This window comes from Lissotriton helveticus, chromosome 8 (genome assembly GCF_964261635.1).
Source record: "Lissotriton helveticus chromosome 8, aLisHel1.1, whole genome shotgun sequence".
In the NCBI taxonomy this organism is placed as follows: Eukaryota; Metazoa; Chordata; class Amphibia; order Caudata; family Salamandridae; genus Lissotriton; species Lissotriton helveticus.
Genome location: NC_136069.1, coordinates 1,094,715,328 through 1,094,738,932, shown reverse-complemented (window position 1 = coordinate 1,094,738,932; position 23,605 = coordinate 1,094,715,328). Strand labels below are relative to the sequence as shown.

General features: G+C 46.7%; 1 protein-coding gene across 2 annotated transcripts in view; it reads right to left on the bottom strand.

The window, feature by feature from the left end:
- STS (steroid sulfatase) overlaps window positions 1–23,605 on the bottom strand; it is a 1,924,780-nt gene that overhangs the window by 644,567 nt on the left and 1,256,608 nt on the right. For both annotated transcript variants that reach the window (XM_078657974.1, XM_078657973.1), the window contains one exon: window positions 14,243–14,402. In XM_078657974.1, coding sequence (XP_078514100.1) covers window positions 14,243–14,402 — 160 coding nt within the window. The remainder of the gene's footprint in view (window positions 1–14,242; window positions 14,403–23,605) is intronic.

Genomic DNA, 23,605 nt, shown 5'->3' with positions numbered 1-23,605 from the left:
CCTTATACCAGAGTAAGCTTTCTCTTGAGATATTCCCCACTCAAACTTCCTCCCTTTTCTAAGTAGCACCCTCAACAGTTCAGACTTTGTGGCAAAATCCTTTACAAATTTGGCATAATATTCTACCATTCCCAAGAAGGAGCATAGCATATCTTTATCAATGGGTGTTTGTGCATTGACAATGGCACTCACAAGATTAGGTTTTGGTCTAACTCCTTCACTGGAAATGCGGTACCCAAGGTACTTGACTTCACTCACCGGAAACTTGCATTTCTTTTTTCGTAAAGAGAGACCAGCCTCTAACAATTTGCTAAGAACAATCTGTAATGTGTCATTGTGAGAGTCAATGCTATCTCCAAAAATTAGAATGTCTTCCTGAAAGAATATGACATTTCCTACACCAGCCAACACTTTGGAGATAAGTCTCTGAAACACGCTAGTTGGGGATGACAACCGGAAGGGCAATCTATTAATTTGAAAGACACCTTTGGCTGTAACAAAATCAGTAAGATACTTTGAGTTGGGATGTAGCATTACCTGGTGATAAGCACTTTTGAGGTCTAATTCGGAAAAAAACTTTCCCCAGCTAATAAAAAAACGAGCTCTGTGATATTGGGTAGGGGAAAACGCTGCATAACAACACTCTGATTTAGGCTGCAAAGGTCAACACAAAATCTCAAGGACCCATCAGCTTTTTTCGTGATAACCACAGGGGATAACCATTGTGTGGCCTCAACGGGTTCAATGACATAAACACACACCATCTGGTCAATGATATTTTTGACCTCTTCTCTCATGGCAATGGGAATTTTCCTAGAGCTATGTCTCACTGGAGTGGCATCTTTCTTCAAAATGTTTTTGTGAGTGTAATATTTGGGCACTCCTAACTTATTATTTAACACTGGTGCAAATTGTTCTAGTACATCGTTCACATCATCCTCATTCACCATCATGACCTGTTCTGACGCTCTGGGATTTACCACAATGTGTAGGTCATACTGATGAGAACAACCCAAAATAGGTGGACCCTCAGTTGCAACGTATACTTTCCCTTTCGTATGACGTTCATGAAACAAGATATTAGCATCAAAATACCCCATCACACCAATGTTGGCTCCTTGATAACCTTTCAGTACTACATTGGTGGTATTCAACATTTTACCAGGCCACACAGTATCAAACAGTTCTTTTGAAATGATGGTATATAGAGAGCCAGAGTCTACCATCAGACTCACAACTTTCCCATCCACCACAAAATCCGCTTTAGGACGTGAATGTCTCTTGGAATCGTCCAAATCATCTTTGTTCCATTTGGCCAGAGTAAGTTAAATTCAACATTAGAATTCTGTGTTCCGTAAGATCCTCTTATTCTTCAACAGTAGCCACTCTAGTTTTGTTTGCCTTGCACATGTGAGCAAAATGGCCCTTCCTTCCACACATATGGCAATCTTTACCCGGGGTGAAACTGAATTTTGAATCTGCTATGTGGAAGTTGCTGCCACACCCATAATAAAGGTGTGTTTGGTCTAACCTGCGTGGAAACTGGTTCTTGGAGAGGGATTTTTCACAAAAGAAGTAGTTGGAAAAGTGGCTTTCCTCTTGACAAAATTAATTTAATTGTTAGGATCGAATTTTCGATACCATGCATTATTGGCCTAATATATCCAATGTAACCTCGTAAATATACAATCGTATATTTAGAATATGCTATGAATGCTTAGTGACTATTGATTCACTTTTAATTTGCTTGTTCCTATTGATATAACCAGAACTATTCTGTTTGTTTCCCTATGGGCTCGCGTGGTTTCCCAGAAATCACGTGATCACGTTTGCTGCTCGAAACTATGACGATAGTCAGGCCGCTTACTATAGTTGTTAGCTGGTAGCTCAAGGAAACCCAAGGTCACATCTGCCTTTCTTGTGGGATGCTCACATTTTAGCAGAGTCCGTTCCTGTACTCCCCAGGCTACAGATAGACAAGGAGGCACCTAGCTGACCTGCCCCCAGAATAGCTTGGACCTAGGCTAATAGCAATCAATTGTGCCTTATATGGGTATTCCTCTTGGCATACAGACAAGTTGTATCTTTCCTTGTAGGGTGTCATCTTGAACACATGAAACGTATATATGCTTTGTGTTTTGAACATGTAACCAGTCTCCTCTGCGCACCTCCGAGTGTCGTGTAGACTGAGGCTCCCCTGCCAGGGCTTGTATTTGATTGAATAAACGATTTAACTTTCTCCATTGCCGACTGAATTATTATTATTGATAGATATATGTGGGCTAGTGGTAAGTATGGCCCGATAGAATCATTTTGAATCTTTCAGTTGGCGACTCCGCCGGGACTCCGCGATAGGGTCGTCCCCTCCTGTAAACAGGGGTGACGGGACAGGGAGGAGTTCTGGCCGAGTGGGTGGACGGAAAGAGGATCCTGATTTGAGACACCCGTTTGCGGTACGAAAACAAGCTTGTTCCACTCTCGAGCCCAGTATCCCTCCTACCTTCTGAAGACCCTACGCCGGAGTCCTACGGGCTTAACCCGAGAGAAGAACAGACTGTGTCGGTCTGTCTAGGTGTCGGCAGTGGAGAATTCGCAATCGACCTGAGTGCACCAGGTGAGTGGTATTTGAAATTGAATTGGATAAGAATCACTTAGAAGAAGTGTTTCTTTTTGGATAACAGTTAACTGTTTTGTGTGAAGGTGGCCGGTGAAGCCGGACCACGAGGGAATCTGGAGATCTATTGTTGCGGCGAAGGGGCTGCACGAGTGGAGGCCCCACGGACTTGTTTGGTGAATAATTGAGATCACATCTGATGCCTTAGCAGAGTACGGTATTGCTCGCTCGGCCGAATTCTCTCCGGGAAAGCCCTGGGAGCAACTGGGTAAGCCAGGGGTCTGGACACGTGTCTAGATACCCGGCCCAACCAGAACAGGACCATGGGATGGCCTGTGAGAGAGTTTGTTGTTCACCTATCAGATGCTCTCAGAACAGTCTGATGACTGTTCCTTTTGGTGACATTTTTGCTGGTCTGGAATTCAATTGAATTGATTCCCCGAACAGGAGTCGACGGGCTCTGTTCGTACTTGAAGACGTCAATTGCATAGAAGTAGTATTTGAGAGGTGTTTATGCCTTGCACTGTTTTACAGCACTTTTGTTTGTATGACTCTTGAATAAAAGGTGTATGAGTGGATGAAAAACAAGGACGTGTCCAAGTATGTATGTGTTGTGAAATTTTGTGATTAAAGACAACGTGAAAGTATTATCATAATGTCGTGCTTTAGCAAAATATGTTTTGGGGGTTGTTGTCGGAGAGGTACATGGCTCGTAGAAAGACAGCCTTCCCCTCCCGAAGGCAGCCCCAGTTTCGATATGTATACCAAACATGGTTTACAGCCAATTCTGTTTAATACTCTTTGGAACAAATACACCAAGGATAATTCGGATTTGCAATGGCCTCTCACGGGGTCTTTTGATGAGAAAAAGATACATTATATACAGAATAAATTGTTTATGAAGAAAAGTCGTTAGTCCATGTTTGATTCCTTGAACTTATGGTTAAAGGAAGCAAAAAGACGACGAATCAGGGAAGAGAAGCTGGGAAAGATGAAGTCGGGTCAAACGGTCACACAGAAAGCCATAGCATATGATAAGGAAAAAGTGGAAAAGAATATTGAACGGATGGATAGGCAGTTCCGGTTGGAAACTGATAAAAGCTATGTGGCTAGACCAGAGGCAGGAGATGAATTAGAAGAATTGCTGGAAACCCGACCACCTCCTCCTTATGCCCCGCAAGGCTTGTATCCAGCTGTGCCTGTGGTAAGAGTTGATCAAGTGGGTGCCGTCTCGGCCGCCCGACCACCGTCGAGAATGGTCGCCACGGCCCCCGTTGGTAGATCGGGATCCGATCTTCCGGTTTCCCCTCCATCTCTTCGATCAACTACCTCACCCTTAATATCCCTTCAGCCGGACGCGGCTGTCCCTTCTCCCTTGCACCCTGTATTTCTTTCCCCTCCGACTCAGACCACTTTAGATCTCCGGAATATAGTTGGTCCGGGTACCACGCCCAAGCAACCGATGTCTGACTTGAGTGATCAGCGAGCTTTCACTTGGTCGCTGTTGGGACAGGAGGAAAGGAGAGCTATTATAATTCAGGCATCCCAGTGGATGCGGAATCCTATGTATACTTTGGAAGATATTTGGAGTACTATGAAGGATTTTGAACCCGTTGCACAACAACTGGCTCTAGAGAGCATGGCGATCCGATTGATCTCACTATAGGAACAGTGTTTCGAGGAAGGATTACCTCCTCAGATACTGCGTGACATCAGGGATCATGCTCATAAATTCCATCTCCAAATCGAGGAAGTGTATCAGAATGTAAACACCCTTTTGCATTATAGGGAAAGGATGCACAGGAAGAGTGCTGAATGGGGGGGGAACACCCCATGAGAGAGGTGCACCCTCTTTTCTTTCCAGAACTACCTGAAATAAAGGATAATGCTGGCAATGTTAACAGAGCACGAGAGGACGCCAGACTTCAGGAACAATGGGTTTATACCCCTTGGAAACGAAGTGAGGTCCTTACGTTAAAAGCCCCGCTCCCTGACCCCCGTAAAAATCCTACAGCCTATTATAAAGAATTGATGGAAGCCGCCAATTCGGCCATTATGACTATAGCTGACATCGAGCTATTTTTTGGTCTCCTGATTCCGGTGGATATTTGGAGACAGATACATGATACGGACGACATTCCCGAGTTGGGAGGAGCCTGGAATCAATTACAAGATTGGGATAAGGAACGAAAGCCAGGTGAGAAACCCCGGGATGAAATATTAGCAGTACCAGAAAAAATTGTTACATATATGCAGACTCTTCTCCCTCCAAGGAAGGTAGATTGGGATAAATTGACAGCATGTAAACAAAAAAAAGATGAAAGTGTGTCCGATTTCTTCACCAGGTTTGAGAAGGTGTTTATAGATTTTAGTGGTCAGGACCTCTCTACGGAGGGTGAAATTCGATTATTTGTAAATAGATTTGTCACGAACTTGCTTCCTGAGGTTATGACTCGTCTTCAATCAGCTGAAAGCACGTGGACTACGGCTGCACCCTCTGTTATTCTTAGCATGGCCCAATATTATGAACATCTAGAAAATGAGAGTAAGGAGAAATCAGAGAAAAAGGCTAAGGATCTAAAAACTAGGGTACTACTGCAGTAAGTCAGTAGGGTAAATAATTCAGGACGAGGAGTACGAAGCTCCTTTCAGAGAGGTCAAACAACAGGAAGAGGAAGGGGAGGCCCACCGAATATTGGAATAAATCAATGCTCTTATTGTAAGGAGGAAGGCCATTGGAGAATAGATTGTCCTCTCTTATTGACAAGGAATGGGCCTAGTAGAGGACGCGGTAGAGGCAGAGGGAACATAGATCGCAATAGTATGAGAAGAGAGGAGTCACAGCGTGAGGGTTCTCCTAAAAATTATTTCGATGACCCACAGAATAGACAATATTACAACGAGACTTACCTGGATGATAGATACGATGAACGGATTATGCATGAGACAGCCATGGACAGAGCGGGGGCCATATTATAGTACCAGTTGACCAAGAGGGACCTTATGTACAAGGAGAACTGTTGGGTAAATCGGGAAAGTTTTTAGTGGATACTGGGGCGATGAGTAGTTCAGTCGCTCGTACACTGGTCCCAGGGGCAGCTCTGTCTGGCCAAAATAATGTATCAGTGGGATTCTCTGGAATACCGGTAGTGAGCCCCGTTTCAAAGCCTCTACCTTTTACGATAGGTCCCATTTCCATGCACACCCCCTTCCTTCTCACTTCTAATTGTGGGGATAACCTCTTAGGGCTAGACATTCTAAAAAGATTACATGCTCGCATTTATTGTTCCCCGGATGTTGTTTTCCTGACAATGCAGAAACCCTCTGTGGCAGAGGCTCAATACTTTGCTAAGAATGAGACTTTGCCCCCTGAATTCTCCACCATTCCTCGGACATTGTGGGCAACAGGGGACACCGATGTAGGCCTGTTAAGAATAGCTCCTGTGTCAATAACCCTGAAACCAAATGCGCAGATGCCGCACATTCCCCAGTATAAGATTTCACCAGAAGGTGAACAGGCCTTGTTGCATATCATTCGTGACCTCATTGACAAGGGAGTAGTGGAAGAAACAGCTGCTAATGTTTGCAATAGTCCCATTTTGCCGATTCTGAAACGGACCCCAATTGATGGTGCCCCTGATTATAGGACTGCCTATCGCTTTGTGATTGACCTTCGAGCAGTCAATAAAATAGTAGTCCCTCAATACCCAGTGGTACCGGACATTACAACAATTCTTACAATGATTCCCCCTACGGCCCAATATTTTTCTGTGATAGATTTAAAGAACGCCTTCTTTAGTATTCCAATCCACCCTGATAGCAGACATATCTTCGCATTCTCATTAGGAGGCCGAAGCTTCAGATTTACGTGTGCACCCCAAGGCTACACAGAAAGTCCCAGCATTTATAGCCAGGCTTTAAAGGCAGTCCTGGATGAATTGATTTTGCCCGCAGGTAACACGATCATCCAATATGTGGATGACATTTTGGTGGCCTCTGATACAGAGGACGGTTGCAAAGAGGCAACAGTGAAATTGTTGCATCATTTGGCTGATAAAGGTAATAAAGTCTCCCTCTCTAAATTTCAATATTGTCGACAGGAAGTGACCTACCTTGGCCACTTACTGTCAAAAGCGGGGAGACGACTAACACCAGAACGGATATCTGTAATTACTAACATGTCTGTACCTCGTACTCAACGTGATGTCCGTGCTTTTCTTGGCATAACCTCTTACTGTCGCCAATGGATTCCTAACTATTCACTTCTCTCTAAACCCTTGTTGTATTTGATAACCAAAGATGTGCATGAACCCCTACCTTGGACGGATGAATGTCAAGAAGCCTTTGACTCTTTAAAATCTGCTTTGTGTTCTGCACCTGTCTTGGGTACCCCGGACTACCGGAAGCCTTTTTCACTTTATGTGCACGAGGTGGACGGTTGTTCCCTTTCAGTATTAACACAGGATTTTGGTGAGAAGCAGAGACCCTGTGCTTTCATTTCATCAGTGTTAGACATGGTTGCCCAAGCCCTTCCCAGTTGCCTGAGGGCCACGGCAGTGGTAGCGGTGGCCATCCGGCAATCAGAGGGTATCGTTTTAAATACGGAACTTAAAGTTTTGGTACCACATGCAGTGAATATTCTGTTAAATAGAACCAAGACCCAGCACCTTACGAGTGCTCGTTTGACAGGATATGAATTAACATTGTTTGCACCACACATTACAATCAAAAGATGTGCTACATTGAATCCAGCCACATTATTGCCCTCCCTTCCGATGCGGAAACAAACGATGTCCATGATTGTATATTCAGAACTGAAGAAGAAACCAAAGGCCGTGTAGATCTTACTGACACCCCTTTGCCAGAACCCCAAGGAGAATTGTATGTGGATTGTTCTTGTTTTAAATTACCAGATGATACGGCCACAGCTGCATATGCTATTACGACCTTAAAAACGGTGGTGGAAACCGCTAGGATTTCACATCACTCAGCCCAGGCAGCTGAACTAATAGCCTTATTACGAGCCTGTGAGATCAGTAAAGGCTTAAGAGTAAATATTTATACAGACAGCCAGTATGCCTTTGGCGTCGCCCATAGCTTTGGGAAGCTGTGGAGGGAAAGGGGTTTCTTTACTACACATGGTCAGAAAATTCAACACGGTCCTTTAATCGATCGTTTATTACATGCCTTGACACTACCAGATAAAGTTGCCATTATCAAATGCAGTGCTCATCAGAAAATCATTGATTTTACAGGAAAGGGAAATGCATATGCTGACTCAGTAGCTAAAGAAACAGCGCAAACTAAGATGACTCCCATGTTCCCTAGTGCTTCAGCCCGGTGGGTGGCAGAAACATCTGTGTTTGATAATACCATTGAGAGCGTAAAAGAATTACAGAAGGAAGCCAGCATAGATGAGACACAGAAATGGGAACGAGAAGTGGGGCAATTGGACAAAAATGAATGTTGGATAGATCGAACTGAGAAACAGCGTTGGTTACTCCCTAATGCATTGGTATATGCTGTAGTGACCATGGCCCATGGTCCAGCACACATAGGGGCAAAAGGTATTTGTGCAGTGTTGGACCCAGTTTGGAACAACCCAAATATTCCCAAAACAGCAGTACATGTGGTTAAATATTGTCCAGTATGCTTACGTTACAATTCGGGGGGCAGAGAGGCGGTCCTGAGTGGAAATTTAGCACCGCCATCTTTGCCCTTTGAAGTTCTTCAGATTGATTACATGCAGATATAGAGAGTGAATAATTTGAAATATGTGCTAGTGGTGGTTTGCGCGTTCAGTAAATGGGTTGAAGCCTACCCCACTAAGGAAGCCACTGCAGTTGCCACTGCTAAAGCTTTGATTAAAGAATATTTTCCCCGATTTTGTTTGCCCCGAATTATCTGGTCTGATAATGGCTCACAGTTTAATGCCTCGTTGGTTCAGAGTGTTTGTGATGGTCTACAAATCAGGCAAAAGTTTCATGCAGCCAGACATCCTCAGTCAGCAGGTCTGGTCGAAAAATACAATGGCATATTGAAGTTAAAAATGGCCAAGATCTGTGCTAGTACAGGACTAAAATGGCCCGATGCCCTCCCTTTAGCCTTACTGTCTTTGAGAACCACCCCGCACACAAGAACTGGTTTATCCCCCTATGAAGTAGTTTTTGGCTGACCGGCCAATGTGTGGGGAGTTCCCAGACCCAGATCTTTCAGAGATATCGATTATCCTTTGATGACAGATTACTTGTATGCGTTGACTAAAGATCTGCGTTCTATTCATCAACAGGTATCCGAGACATTGCGGCCGCTACCAGAGGGTCCAGGACATCGGTTGGAACCAGGCCAGTGGGTCCTGGTAAGGAACTATCAACGGAAATAGAGTCCAGAACCAAAATGGTCTGATGCCTACCAGATCATACTTGCTACAAGGTCGGCGGTGAAGGTGCATGGACGAAAACATTGGACCCATGCGAGCTATCTGAAGCGCCTTCCGTTTCCTTTACCCTTTGACCTGCAAAACCGTGAAGGAATTCCTAGCCAGGAAGGAGAGTCGCCACAGAGCTTTGCGCCTTTTTCTGAAGCCCGAGAGGAGGGGCAGCCAAGTGAAGCGTTGCCCTACGGTGACAAGGCGGCGGCTCAAACAGCGGAGGCCATTATTTCTGATATATCACAGGGGTCAAATGCATCTGATGCCCCTGCAACTGAGTTTTTTTCTGACCAGGAGCAACCTGGTCGCTGTAACTACGACCTGCGGCCCCGAAAACAGAGCGGTACCCCAGTTTTCCGTGGGAGAAAGTAGAGAAAGACTTCATTTGAGAAAATACCAGATAGGTGCACTGGGGTACTGAGCGAGACACTGGACTGAACTCGTTGAGAGCTTGGAACATTGTGTTAAGCGGCTCTGTTCAGAAAGAAAGACTGAGTTGGGGGCTGCGGTTGTTTTCCCAGACGAAGGAGATCATTTTTCTTTTCACTTGATGGATGATGAGAGTTTGTCTGTGAGGCTCTAAAACGGACACAAGGAGAAGATCCCCTCTGGTGGCGTGCGTGCTTTGTGGATACAAAGGTAGATTTTGGACTTATAGAGAGGGACCGAGTTAGATTTTGGACTTATAGGGAGTATGTTTCCTTTTGTTAGATTTGCAATGGAGGATGATGAAAGGCCACTGGCCCCTCGTCGTTATGTGGATAATATGCATTTATTTTCCGGATGGTCCACCAGAGTGAAGGTGGCATTCGTTGCTTTCATTGTTATCATTACAATAATTATGATGTGTGTATTCGTATATTTAGAATTTCAGCATCCAGCACAGAAGTTGTTAGGAACTACTGTTGCCCCGGAAGAGCATCTCTTCTATTCTTTGCCCCCTCACAAGGCCAGACATAGAGAAACTTATATGAAAAATGCTTTTATTGAAATGTTGCATCAGACCCACAGCACCACAAATAAGACGAACTGTTGGGTATGTGGGTTACTTCCTTCAGTCATGCACCAGCATGAACTGTTTATCTCCTTACCAATGTCTTATTTAGCTAGTTGTGAAGCCTGGTTCCAGTTGTTATCGTTAATGTATTCACATTATGTAGCTGAACCGAAAATTTATACTGAAAAGGATTATGAAGCCATTTTGAACTATATAGAGAAACATCAAGGATTTGATGCAGCAGAAAATGGGGAGAGGGTTCTTTAGACCCTAATGCTTGCATGAACGTGTATACAGATTACAAGAATGCTACATGGTTAGTGGAGGAAATGCGGGATTTGGAACTCTTTATGATACTATGTATTTCCAGCATTTTAAAGAAAGAAATGTGATGAATGACAAAGCCCTACCGATCCCGATCATTAATACAACCTCTCCCTTTTGTATACAGGGACAAGGTCATGTTAAGGTAGGAAAAAGCAGATGTAATTACACGTACACTTTACAGATATATAGTACCCCACCTATGATCACTCCACCCGATGTATATTTCGTCTGTGGTGAGAATGCATACACATGGCTTCCCCGGGGATGGGCAGGAAGTTGCTATTTCTCATTTCTCTACCCTCCTGTGTATATTGCTCTGCCCGACTATCACCAAACTCATCAGCTAGTTCAGAAAGAGGCAGGGGTTAGCAGAAATGTTAGGAGTTATGACACTGACAGTACAGACCAAACAGATACCTCCTTGCAACAATTCGAAGATTTTGGTAAGGGTCTTATCCCCTACTGGAGACCCATATTCAATAGCCGTAGCATACAACGCCTGTCTCGAATAGTTGAGAACGTGGTCCAGACCACTACTGGGATTTTAACTAATATTACTGTAGAGCTTGCAGCGACGAGGCTTGTTTCGCTCCAGAACCGGATGGTTCTTGACGTCATCCTCGCAGATAGGGGAGGAGCTTGTCGTGTGATTGGCAGCTCTTGCTGCGTATTTATTCCAGATTCGGCCCCTACCATCCATCCAGCTATACAGAAACTACATCGATTAGCCAGTGAAGCCCATGTGGATAACGGTACCTGGTCCCTTAGTAGCTGGTTCTGGGGTCTTTTAGCCACCTGGGGCTGGAAGATATTCATAGTGCTGGCCGGAGCTTTTGGAGTGATATTTACGTGTTGCTTGTGTCTCCAGTGTGGCCCGGCTTGCTGTTCGTTTTGCGCAAACAGAATGACATCTGCTTTGAATTTTTCTCGACAAGTGAAGGTCGAGAAGCAGATGATCCAGAAGGAAGTATCGGATCTCATGCAGATCGATGAAGGGATTTTTGTAGAATGAATTGTATTGGCTAAAGTAGGCCAAAAGGGCCGTCTGTTGGGATCGAATTTTCGATACCATGCATTATTGGCTTAATATATCCAATGTAACCTCCTAATTATACAATCGTATATTTAGAATATGCTATGAATGCTTAGTGACTATTGATTCACTTTTAATTCGCTTGTTCCTATTGATATAACCAGAACCATTCTGTTTCGTTTCCCTATGGGCTTGCGTGGTTTCCCAGAAATCACGTGATCACGTTTGCTGCTCGAAACTATGACGATAGTCAGGCCGCTTACTATAGTTGTTAGCTGGTAGCTCAAGGAAACCCAAGGTCACATCTGCCTTTCTTGTGGGATGCGCACATTCTAGCAGAGCCCGTTCCTGTACTCCCCGGGCTACAGATAGACAAGGAGGCACCTTGCTGACCTGCCCCCGGAATAGCTTGGACCTAGGCTAATAGCAATCAATTGTGCCTTATATGGGTATTTCTCTTGGCATACAGAGAATTTGTATCTTTCCTTGTAGGGTGTCATCTTGAACACATGAAACGTATATATGCTTTGTGTTTTGAACATGTAACCAGTCTCTTCTGCGCACCTCCGAGGGTCGTGTAGACTGAGGCTCCCCTGCCAGGGCTTGTATTTGATTGAATAAACGATTGAACTTTCTCCATTGCCGACTGAATTATTATTATTGATAGATATATGTGGGCTAGTGGTAAGTATGGCCCGATAGAATAATTTTGAATCCTTCATAATCTGATTCACAGTCCACCTCTGTTACATCAATGTGCTCCCTATTCCTATTTTTTGCATTTCTTTCATGCATTTCTCCAATACTTCTGTAACTTTGGCGATTTTAATGGCCTCCTTTAAAGTTCGATCGGCAGCTGCCCACAGTCGCTCTTGCATTTTCGTATATTGCTGCATTGGATGATTAATTGATCTCTTATGAGTTACTCAATCATGGGACCAAATTTACACTTTATGGCCAGTTCTCTTAGTCTTGCCACAAACTCATCTATTGATTCACCTGGTCTCTGCAGTTAGGTGTAGAATTTGTGGCGTTGCATAACAATGTTCAAAGTTTTAGTAAAACATTTGCGAATTCGCAATTTGGCATCCTTATACACATCCTCCATGACATATCCATTGTCTTCGTATACTTGTGGCAAATATTTAAAGACATGCTAACCCTCTGTGCCAAGACATCCTATTAACAGAGCTTTTTTTCTTATTGGCGAAAAAATAGACCCTCCTAAAGCAACAATGTAATTTTCAAATGTCTTTATTTAATCTTCCCATTAATTGCGTGGATCGCCTTGTAGCATAAGAAAGGACAGGGGAGCCACCACTGCTTGATTGATACTCATTGTAAAAAATGGCACTGGAAACGGATGTATGACGTTACAACGCATACTTTTACAACGCCTACCTTTACAACGCGGTTTTTACCACGCATACCATTACAACGCATAGCGCTTTAGGGTGCTGGATAGTGAATAGTTTAATTTACTATTCCAACTCCAGTCCCCGTGGATAGTAGGGAAGGTTATTGGATAGTAAATTAACCTAATCCCTATCCTAGAGCGCCCCCCAAAGCAATGCGTTGTAATAGTTTGCGTTGTAAAAGTTGCTTTGTAATGGTAGGTCGTTGTAAAAGTTTCGTTGTAAAGGTTACATACCCTGAAAACAGAGTTTGAAAGAAAAAAAAACATTTTAACTCTTCTTAAACACCAGTTGTTAAAAACGAGTTCTTTAGTGTCTAAAAGTAAGTGCCACTGGTGCCACGTGATGGCAGTGTTCATGGAAGAAACTTGGGCTCTATGATACTGCTGAGTGGAAGAAACTTATGGAAGCAGAGCGAGGAGCTGGTGAGACAAGTGGGGAGCTATAACTTGAGCAAGTCAATAGGTTTATCTTTATTTAAGAGTGGGTGTGGGAGGCACAGAATCTGAACCCCTCACTTGACCTCAATGCACAGCGGGAGTCTGTATCAGTTCGGGCAGAGCGTTTGAATGAGGTCATCATAAGAGTCAAAAACAGAGCGGAATCGAAGATTGAGCAGGTCAGCACATATATAAACAACATTTTTTAAGTAGAACAATCCTACCGCACCAGTCACAGCGATGGAAACGGGGGCAGGGCACAGGTCTCCTTTGACGGGTTCTAGTTCACAGGAGCAGAACAGGCTCAATGGTGTCTGGCACATCCCATCCTGTTGCCAAAATGTAGTAAGCTGGTACATCCAAGAAAAACCCAATGCAGGAAAAGTTATACTTGTAGTTTATTGGAGCTAAGGAACCCCATGCCTGAGGAACCAGACACCAACAGTCATACAAACTCCAACTGAAGTGGAACCCTACACATATCATAGACCCCACATTCCACAAGAAACCTGACACAGGAGGTAAAATGAGACGAAAGACTTGAGACACAGTATAACAGATTCTTCATCTTTGGGGATGAGTGCTATTCCCAACGACGCCAAAAAACCTCCTGTGATTCTGGGCAAATCACTTAATCTCCCCGTGCCTAAAATGAATGCGTGTCCTCATGTAACGTAACTGGTGCTATGTAAAGCGCTCTGATACCCGATTCAGTTCGGGTCTAGTTCGCGCCATATAAAACTCTGTAAAAAAAAAAATTTTTTTAAATGATTTGTAAGGCCCTATTTGTTTTTATCTTTCACGTAAAATAAATCCAAGGCGGAAGGGTTCATCAGATCTAAAAATATTATTCTATGTCTGTGACCAATCTTCAAGGGTTTCACATCCTATTACTACCAAACATCCTGTACACACCATGGTCTAAGTAAATTGCATCATCTGATAAAAAAATGGGCATGAGAAGATATGAATGTTCATTTTGGTACCTGTCATTGGGCACTGAGCCTCCAGCCAGTTTGGCAATGGTAGGGAAAATGTCCATGTTGCTAGTCGGTTCACTGATAGAAGTGCCAGCCTGTAGCCTCCCTGGCCAACGCACAAGCCCGGCAACACGAATACCTCCTTCCCAACTTGTAGATTTTCCACCTTAAAGCATACAACATACATTGTAAATGACAAAACATTTCACTGTTATTCTTTAAAGTTCATTATCAAATGTGAGTTCACATACAGGTGTCTGAAACCTAGATGGTGTTAATACTTCAATATTGTTTTCTATTATAAATAGTTTATTTAGAATCAAGCAGGTTCATATTGAAAGTGCATTTTGCTTAAACCAGAATTCGATCCAATTGAATAAGTACATTTTGCTGTTGTTCACCTCGAAATTAATATAAAATATATAAGCTGAATTGAGTTAATGAGCAAATATTAACAACTTTAAAAGGAGAATAGCTATTAGGATTTTGTCAGGATTTCTCCTGCCCTGTGTTTCTCAGGCAAAATCATTTACTTGGTAGTAACCATAAACCATTAATTTATTTAGTAAGGGTTTTTGTACAATGCTAGATCGTGTGCTTTGTAGCTACTTCAGAGCGCTGGCTGGTGGCATCTATCTTCGAAAGGAACAGGTCCAAAGATATTGGATTTAGGGAGGGTTTTGTTCACCGGAGGGGCCTGATCCTTTGTATAGGGGGTGGTCCCGAAACCATGCAAATAACTTAAAGTAACTAACTGTTGTCTACAAAGTTATGGGTCACAGGATCACTGGCCAGTTCTGTATTTAAGTGGTATATGGGATGTACTTATCAAGTCTTTGCCCTGTGCCAGATGTAACAAACAAGCACATCACAGAGAGGATGTTCGCAACCACTCACAGGAATCCTACCTCATTATTATTCCAGCACTCAGAATTAATTCAGTCAGATCTTGCTGGCATTGCAAAGATGGAGGCCTGAACGTGAGAACAGACCTACCTCCATGTCTATCCCTGGTGCTGCAACAATCTAGTACTTTGCTCCTAGCCCCCAAAAGAATAAGGGCTGCAATACCAAAATATGTGGCATGTTATGAAAAGGATATTAGAGGGAGAAAACAGTGATCCATTACATCGTTGTCTGCTTCCAAACGTGCCTACAGCTGTCACTACACTTGTGGAAGCGGTCATTCAGGAACAGATTTCACTTAGAAAATGGTAATGACTGACATAGAGAAAGGGTGATCTTTCTGTGGTTTGAAATCGCCTTATCAGTCAAAAACCACTCTGATCTCTCCTGTGCTTCACTTATCCATGGGATTCATAGAAAATCACAACTTTGCAGGGGAGAACATCTTTTAGGTATGATAGAGTAGGGTTTCTTGAATTTCAATGTCTTTGTAAGGTCATCAAAAAGAATACCCCATTGCTCGTATGGAACTTTATTGTCGGTTTGAAGTGTGAGAAAGTAGCTAATAACAGCAATACATTTCAAATAGCGTGAAACTAGAAATGGCTTCACAAAAACAGAGAGGCTGGTGTCTAAACTTTAAGTATTTTCTTAATAATTCGAATCAAGTTGCAAGTCAAATCGATCAGCAACATTGAAGAAAATATAAGGTAAGAGCATGCATATTTAAATGATCCTGCAGTTTGAATTTGTGTACATCCTGGAAAAAGATACAAGATAGAACTACATACAGCACACAAAATTTCAAATGTTAGAAATTGGATTTCTGGTTGGCAGAGGTATGCACCCTGCAAACACAAGGAGATGATGGACGGAGTGCTGAAACTTTTCAGACACTCACCCCCAGTCACAGATCTGGAGTGAATCCATAATAGTTCTTTAGCTCACTTTGTCACCCTAGTTCAGACACAGCTATATGCAAATCTGTCTTGACCCTGTGCCTCATGGGAACAATCTAGCCCGAACTTCCAAACCATGTCTTCCCTGCACCGGAAACAAGCATCCTGGGACCGGTTTCAGGGTAACACTCCTCATCAGCCAGCTTGAATTCAGTGGGAAAGTGAGCATGGAACCCACATCCGGGCATACCCTGCCAACCTATTGCGAACAAAGCAAACACAAGGAGATGATGGACGGATTGCTGAAACCTTTCAGACACTCAACCTCAGTCACCGACCTGTCAAAGCAGGAGCCACAATCCTAGTCAGGGTAAGTCAGATACATATCATAAGTTAACCTGTGCTCACCCTCAGGAAGCTTGGCACAGAGCCAGCGCAGGCAGGCGTAACTTAAGAGGCAATTTGTAAAGTATTTGTGCAACACTTCAAACAGTAACACAGTGAAAACACCACAACAAGATTCCACACCAGTTTAGGAAAATAGATTATAATTTTATAAACAAACAAGACCAAAATGACAAAAATCCAACAAGTAATTAAAAGATTAAAACTGAAAAAAATGAGCAGGGTGCAGCCAAGCGATGCATCAGTGTCGATCCCACAGTCGAGGTGCTGCATCGATTTTCTCCACTCAACAATGGCGATGCACCAGTTCCGAAGACAAAGAGCCGGGTCTGAGATACATTGGTTCTGAAGCCAATGCATCAGGTTTTCTTCCCACAGTCAAGGGGATGCTTCCATCGACTGCCTTGCAGCTGTGGCGATGTGGTGGTTGTGATGGCGATGTGCTGGTTCCAAGTATGATGCGCCACTTCTGTTCCTGCAACAGCAGTGATGCTGCAATTCTGCTCACACAACAGTGGATGTATCAGTTCTACTGCAGCAAGCACCTGGATACACATCCAATGGACCAAGCATAGGAACAGGGGGTAAGACTTTGATATCCCTGAGTCCTAAAAGAGGAGACAAGCTAGCATGCCCTTGGAAATAACTCTGGATTTAAGTCAAATAGTTCAGTTCTTCTTCAGCAGGGGAGAGGGTAACAGGCAACAGGGTAGCACAGCAGGAAAGCAGTACTTCAGAACAGCGGTCCAGCAGAGTTTCATTCCTTGTAGCAGCACAGCAGTCCTTCCTCCTGGCAGTTTCTTCACAGGTCCAGTAGTGTCTGGTTTGGTGGTGTTATACCCACTACGCTTACCAAGTTCTGTGTTTGAAGTAGGTGACTTAAAATAGGGGCTTTGAAGTGCAAAGAGGTCAATCAATCAATCAATCAATGACACTTGTAGAGCGCGCTACATACCCGTAGGGTCTCAAGGCGCTGGGGGGGGGGGGGGGGGGGGGGGGTGCCGCAACTGCTCGAACAGCCAGGTCTTCAGCTTCTTCCTGAAGGAGAGGTGGTCTTGGGTCAGGCGCAGGTCGGGGGGGAGGGAGTTCCAGGTCTTGGCGGCCAGGTAGGAGAAGGACCTTCCTCCTGTAGTCGCTCTTCGGATGCGGGGGACGGCGGCGAGGGCGTGGTTGGCTGAGCGGAGGTGGCGTTTGGGAGCGTAGAAGTTGACTCGGCTGTTGAGGTAACTCGGGCCTCGGTCGTGTAGAGCTTTGTGTGCGTGGGTGAGGAGGCGGAAGGTGATTCTTTTGTTGACGGGGAGCCAGTGAAGGTCTCTCAGAGGTCCGGAGATGTGGCTGGTTCGTGGGATGTCGAGGATGAGTCTGGCTGAGGCGTTCTGGATCCGCTGGAGTCTCTTCTGGAGCTTGGCGGTGGTACCGGCGTAGAGGGCGTTGCCGTAGTCCAGACGGCTGGTGACGAGGGCCTGGGTGACGGTCTTCCTGGTCTCGGTGGGGATCCACCAGAAGATCTTCCGTAGCATGCGTAGGATGTTGAAGCACGTCGAGGAGACTTTGTTAACTTGCCTGGTCATGGAGAGGGAGGAGTCCAGGATGAAGCCCAGGTTGCGTGCGTGGTCTGTCGGTTTGGGTGCGGTGCCCAGGGCGGGAGGCCACCAGGAGTCGTCCCAGGCGGAGGGTGAGGAGCCCAGGATGAGGATCTCCGTCTTGTCCGAGTTCAGTTTCAGGCGGCTGATCGTCATCCACTCGGCTACCTCTTTCATCCCGTCGTGCAGGTTGGCTCTGGCGGCGGCGGGGTCGTTGGTCAGGGAGAGGATCAGCTGGGTGTCGTCGGCGTAGGAGATTATGCTGAGGTTGTGTTTGCGTACGATGGCCGCGAGGGGGCTCATGTAGACGTTGAAGAGGGTGGGACTCAGAGATGATCCTTGGGGGACGCCGCAGATGACTTCGGAGGCCTCTGACTTGTACGGTGGTAGGCGGACTCTCTGTGTTCTTCCGTCGAGGAAGGAGATGATCCATTCCAGCGCCTTGTCCTGGATTCCGACGTTGCTGAGGCGCTGTACTAGGGTGCTGTGGCAGACAGTGTCGAATGCCGCGGAGAGGTCCAGGAGGATGAGGGCCGCTGTTTCTCCATTGTCCATCAGGGCTCGGATGTCATCGGTGGCGGCGATGAGGGCGGTCTCGGTGCTGTGGTTGGCTCGGAAGCCGGACTGTGAGGGGTCGAGGGATCCGTTGGTCTCGAGGAAGGCGGCCAGCTGTTTGTTGACGGTCTTCTCGATGACTTTGGCTGGAAACGGGAGGAGCGAGATGGGGCGGTAGTTCTTGAGGTCGGTGGGGTCCGCTGTTGGTTTCTTGAGTAGAGCGCTGAGTTCGGCGTGCTTCCAGCTCTCCGGGAAGATGGTGGTGTCGAAGGATGTGTTGATGATGTCTCGCAGGTGGGGTGCGATGACAGCGTCGGCCTTGTTGAAGACGTGGTGAGGGCAGGGGTCGGTCGGTGATCCGGAGTGGATGGAGTTCATTGTGCGGATGGTGTCTTCGGTGCTGATCGGGGTCCAGGCGTGAAGGATGGTGGTGGGGGGTGGTTGTTCGGTCACGGTGTGCGTTGGTTGGTTGTTGAAGCTGCTGTGTATGTCCGTGATCTTGTTGTGGAAGTATGAAGCGAGGGAGTTGCAGAGGTCTTGCGATGGGGTGACGTCGTTGTTTCCTGAGCTGGGGTTGGAAAGCTCTTTCACGATGTTAAAGAGTTCCTTGCAGTTGTGTGCGTTGTTGTCCAACCGGTCCTTAAATGCTGTTTTCTTGGCGGCGCGGATCAGCTGGTGGTGTTTCCGGGTGGCCAGTTTGTAGGAGGTCCTGTTGTCCGGTGTCGGTTCCCTTTTCCAGACTTTCTCGAGGGCTCGGCAGTTCTTCTTGGAGCTCTTGAGTTCGTCGGTGAACCATGGGGCCTTCTTGCTGCCGGGTCTGCTAGGCGGGGTCCTCAGAGGGGCGAGTTCGTCCGCGCAGTTGCTGATCCACTTCGTGAGGTTGTCGGCGGCCTGGCTGGGGTTCGCTGAGCTGGCAGGGGGGTGCTGGCTCAGGGAGGTGGCGAGCTGGTCTGCTGTGATCTTGTTCCAGCTTCTGCGGGCGGCCTGTTGCTGGTGTTGGTGGGTCGTCGTTCTCTTGAAAGTGAAGTGGACGCAGCTGTGGTCCGTCCATTGAAGCTCTGTGGCGTGGCTGAACTCGATGTCTGTGCTGGAAGAGAAGACTGCGTCGAGTGTGTGTCCGGCGAGGTGGGTGGGGGTGGACACCAGTTGCTTGAGTCCAAGGTTGGCGAGGTTGTCGAGCAGGGTGGTGGTGTTGCGGTCGTTGTTGTTTTCCAGATGGAAGTTGAGGTCTCCCAGGAGGATGTAGTCAGCGGAGGGGAGGGCATGCGGGCTGACGAAGTCGGCGATGTCCTCGCTGAATTGTGTGCGTGGTCCCGGGGGTCGGTAGATCAGGGTGCCTCTGAGGGTGGTGGTCGGGTTGGTGTGGATCTGGAAGTGCAGGTGTTCGGCGCTGGTCAGGGTGTTGTCGGTGCTGGTCGTGAGACGGATGGTGTTCCTGTGGATGATGGCGATGCCTCCTCCCATCTGGTTGGCGTTTCGGTCCCTCCGGACGATCTTGTAGCCCTCTGGGATGGCGATGGCGATGTCGGGAGCTGAGGATGCGTTCATCCAGGTCTCCGTGAGGAAGGCAACGTCAGGGGCTGTGGCGTCTAGGAGGTTCCAGAGTTCGATGGCGTGTCTGTGGACGGAGCGGGTGTTGATCAGGATGCACTTGAGGTGGGTGCTGCTGGCGTTCGACTTGGTGGGTGCTGGTGCGAGGCAGGTCCGGGTGCAGGTGAACTTGCAGGCGTGGCAGCTGAAAGGTCCGTGGGTACGTCGTGGAGTGGCTTGGTGGCAGTCTGGAAGTCGGCCGGTGTTGAGAGCGGTGAGGGTAGCGGCGGCGTACGTCAGGCGGGTCGGTCGGGGTCTTCGTGGGCCAAGGGTCCTGGCCCTGGGCGCGGTCCAGGCGCGGACGGGCGCAGACGGGCTTACCTTTGGCGCGCCTTCGGCGCACAATCGGCGCGCCCGCTGCGCGTTCGCACGGTCGCCATTTAAGGCCAAGTGCGCGGGTGGGCGGAGCAGCTGGGAGGCGGGAGCGGGGAGGGTACAGAATACAAAAAAGGGCGGGGAAAAGCGGCGTTGGCGGGAAGGGAGGGCGGAGGGCGGCGGGCAACAAGGAAGGAAGGCACAACACGGGGAAAACGAAATTCAGACAAAACAGGCACAAAGATTCGTCAAAACAAGGGAAAAATCGGGTATAAGACAAGCAGGCACAAATTCACGTGAAAACAAAGGGCAAAACAACCGCAGCGGCGGCAATCAGGAACGAGGCAGCAGCGAGGCACAGGGATGCAAGGGGCACACGCAGCAGCTGGTGGCCGTGCGGCGCGGGGGTGTCCCACAAGTGGGTCACACTCACCTGCGTCGCACGGTCGCCATTTAAGGCCAAGTGCGCGGGTGGGCGGAGCAGCTGGGAGGCGGGAGCGGGGAGGGTACAGAATACAAAAAAGGGCGGGGAAAAGCGGCGTTGGCGGGAAGGGAGGGCGGAGGGCGGCGGGCAACAAGGAAGGAAGGCACAACACGGGGAAAACGAAATTCAGACAAAACAGGCACAAAGATTCGTCAAAACAAGGGAAAAATCGGGTATAAGACAAGCAGGCACAAATTCACGTGAAAACAAAGGGCAAAACAACCGCAGCGGCGGCAATCAGGTCCTCCCTCCCAGTTCTGGTTCCAGACTTACTAAAGGGGGTATGCAGCCCTTTGTGTGGGGACAGGACACAGACTATTCATGTGTGTCAGATCTTCCCTCCCATCCTGCCCAGGATGGCCCACTAGCAAGTGAATGGCCCCTCAGTCACACATAAGCTCCCTTTGTGTGTGGCTGTCTAGAGGGAATGCACAAAGTCCTGGTGTCATCCATCCCAGACATGTATTGGAGACAAGCTGCAAGCACACGGGGCTAATAGAAAAATTATGTCATATTTTTTTATTGCATTTTTAAAACGGTAGTGATAAATTAATCTTGAACAGTAAATGGATTTATCATAACCATTCCAATTATATCAAACATGACAGAACAACTCCTCCTCAATCAGGAATTATAGCTTATAAATGTAATAAGGAATTCCCAATGTTAACCTATGAGAGGGGTAGGCCTCACAGTAGTGAAAAACGAATTTGGGTGTTTTTCCCTACCAAGACATGCAAAACTTAAAAATACATGTCCTATCCTTTGATTACACAGCACCCTCCTCTGGGCCACTTAGGGCCACCCTTAAGACCTATATGTAAAAATAAGGGGACTTTAAGGCTTGACAAGGGGTTTTAAATGCCAAGTCGACATGGCAGTGTAAACTGCTCACACAGGCTCTAAAGTGGCAGGTCTGAAACATGTTTAAAGTGCTACATGTGTGGGTGGCACAACCAGTGCCTCAGGCCCACCAGTAGCATTTAACTTACGGGCCTTGGGCCCAGGAAGTGCAGTCTACTAGGGACTTATAGATATGCCAATTTTGGATAAATCAATCAAACCATGTTGTAGCGGAGAAGCACATGCACTTTTATCACTGGTTAGCAGAGGTAAAGTGCTCAGAGTCCTAGGGCCAACAAAAGGAATACAGCAAAACTGGAGACAAATAGGCAAAAAGTTTGGGGGAAGACCCCCCCAAGGCTGTCCAGTTTAACATCAACCAAGCGGGTGCCATAAAGGAAATTCTCTATTCTAAATAAAGTATTGAAAATGTCAAGGGAAATTCTATGAAGAAGTTGTCAGCATCAGATGAACCAAGTGTAAGGTTTAGGAGAAAAGTATACGCGCTAAAACATGAAGCTCCACACTCTGGGCAGGGAAAATCAGCTGTCTCAAGAAGAAATCTTCTCTCAGTGAAGTCAGGACAGGGTATACTCAACTGTTCTAAAATCGACACGATTAAAGCATGAAGGAAAAGTCAAGAAGGGTTCTTCATATCGGTTACTACCAAATGTACCAATCTGAAGACAGTATTCTCTGGGAGCAGGTAAACTCCCCTAGTTTCCCAACTCTCAACAAAGGAACAATCATCTGAACGACCTTGGATATAACATCAGTATTGTCTGGCTGGTATAGGAGGGTCTCTCTCACAGTCATACAGCCAGATTCATCAATGCAACATTCTGCGAATTTCAAATTGCGATATTTACCGAATCGCAATTTAGAATTCGCAGAATGGCATTCATGAAGAAATGCGCGCAAAAAAGCGAATCGCAATCGGCCACAATTGCCGATTGCGATTTTGCCCCAATCGCATAATAATCGCAGATTCGGACGATTTCTTGGTTGAAATTGCGATTTCGCAATTACCGAAATCGCAATTTGCGATCTCGCTCACTGTGAGATCGCAAAAACGGGAAGTCGCATTTCGAGCCCAATGATGACATCACAACCAGGAAGTAGGCTGTTCCCTCCCTCATTCAGACCACTGAGCCTGATAGTTGAAGCAGGACTGTGAGGTTCTCCACAACAGTGAACTTGCAGCACTACAGCAGGACATCCACAAGCTCCAAAATGTCACAGGAAGCAGCAGGGAGCAGTGCCCCAGGGAGGAAGAGGAAGATTAAGTTCTCGGAGCAAGAACTTGAGTTCCTAATTGAGGGGGTCTGTAAGGACCATGCACGGCTGTTTGGCAAGGACTCCAGGAGGGTGCCAGAGGCTGACAAACACCGCATCTGGCTGCGCATCCGCGCAAAGGTAAATTCTGTCGGGGTGACCCAGCGGTCAATAGACGATTTAAAAAAGAGGTGGTACGACCTCAGAGGGCGTGCCAAAGAGCGAATTGAGGAGAGGCTGGGGGAGCGTCTTGCTACCGGTGGAGGAGACCCCACTGCCACACCCAACACCCCACTGGAGGACCTCGTGGAGGACACACTGACTCCTGAAGCATGAGTGGGGGTCACCCAGCTTGACTCGTCCCGACCCACCCAACAATCCCAAGGTAAGTGCCATCCGACTGCAAGCCCGTCCCCTAACAGTGCCCATGACCCCTAAGCTAGCAATTTGACAACCCCAGTACTGCAGGCCATGCACGCCTGAAATTCCCTATTGCATTGTGGGAGATGTAGTG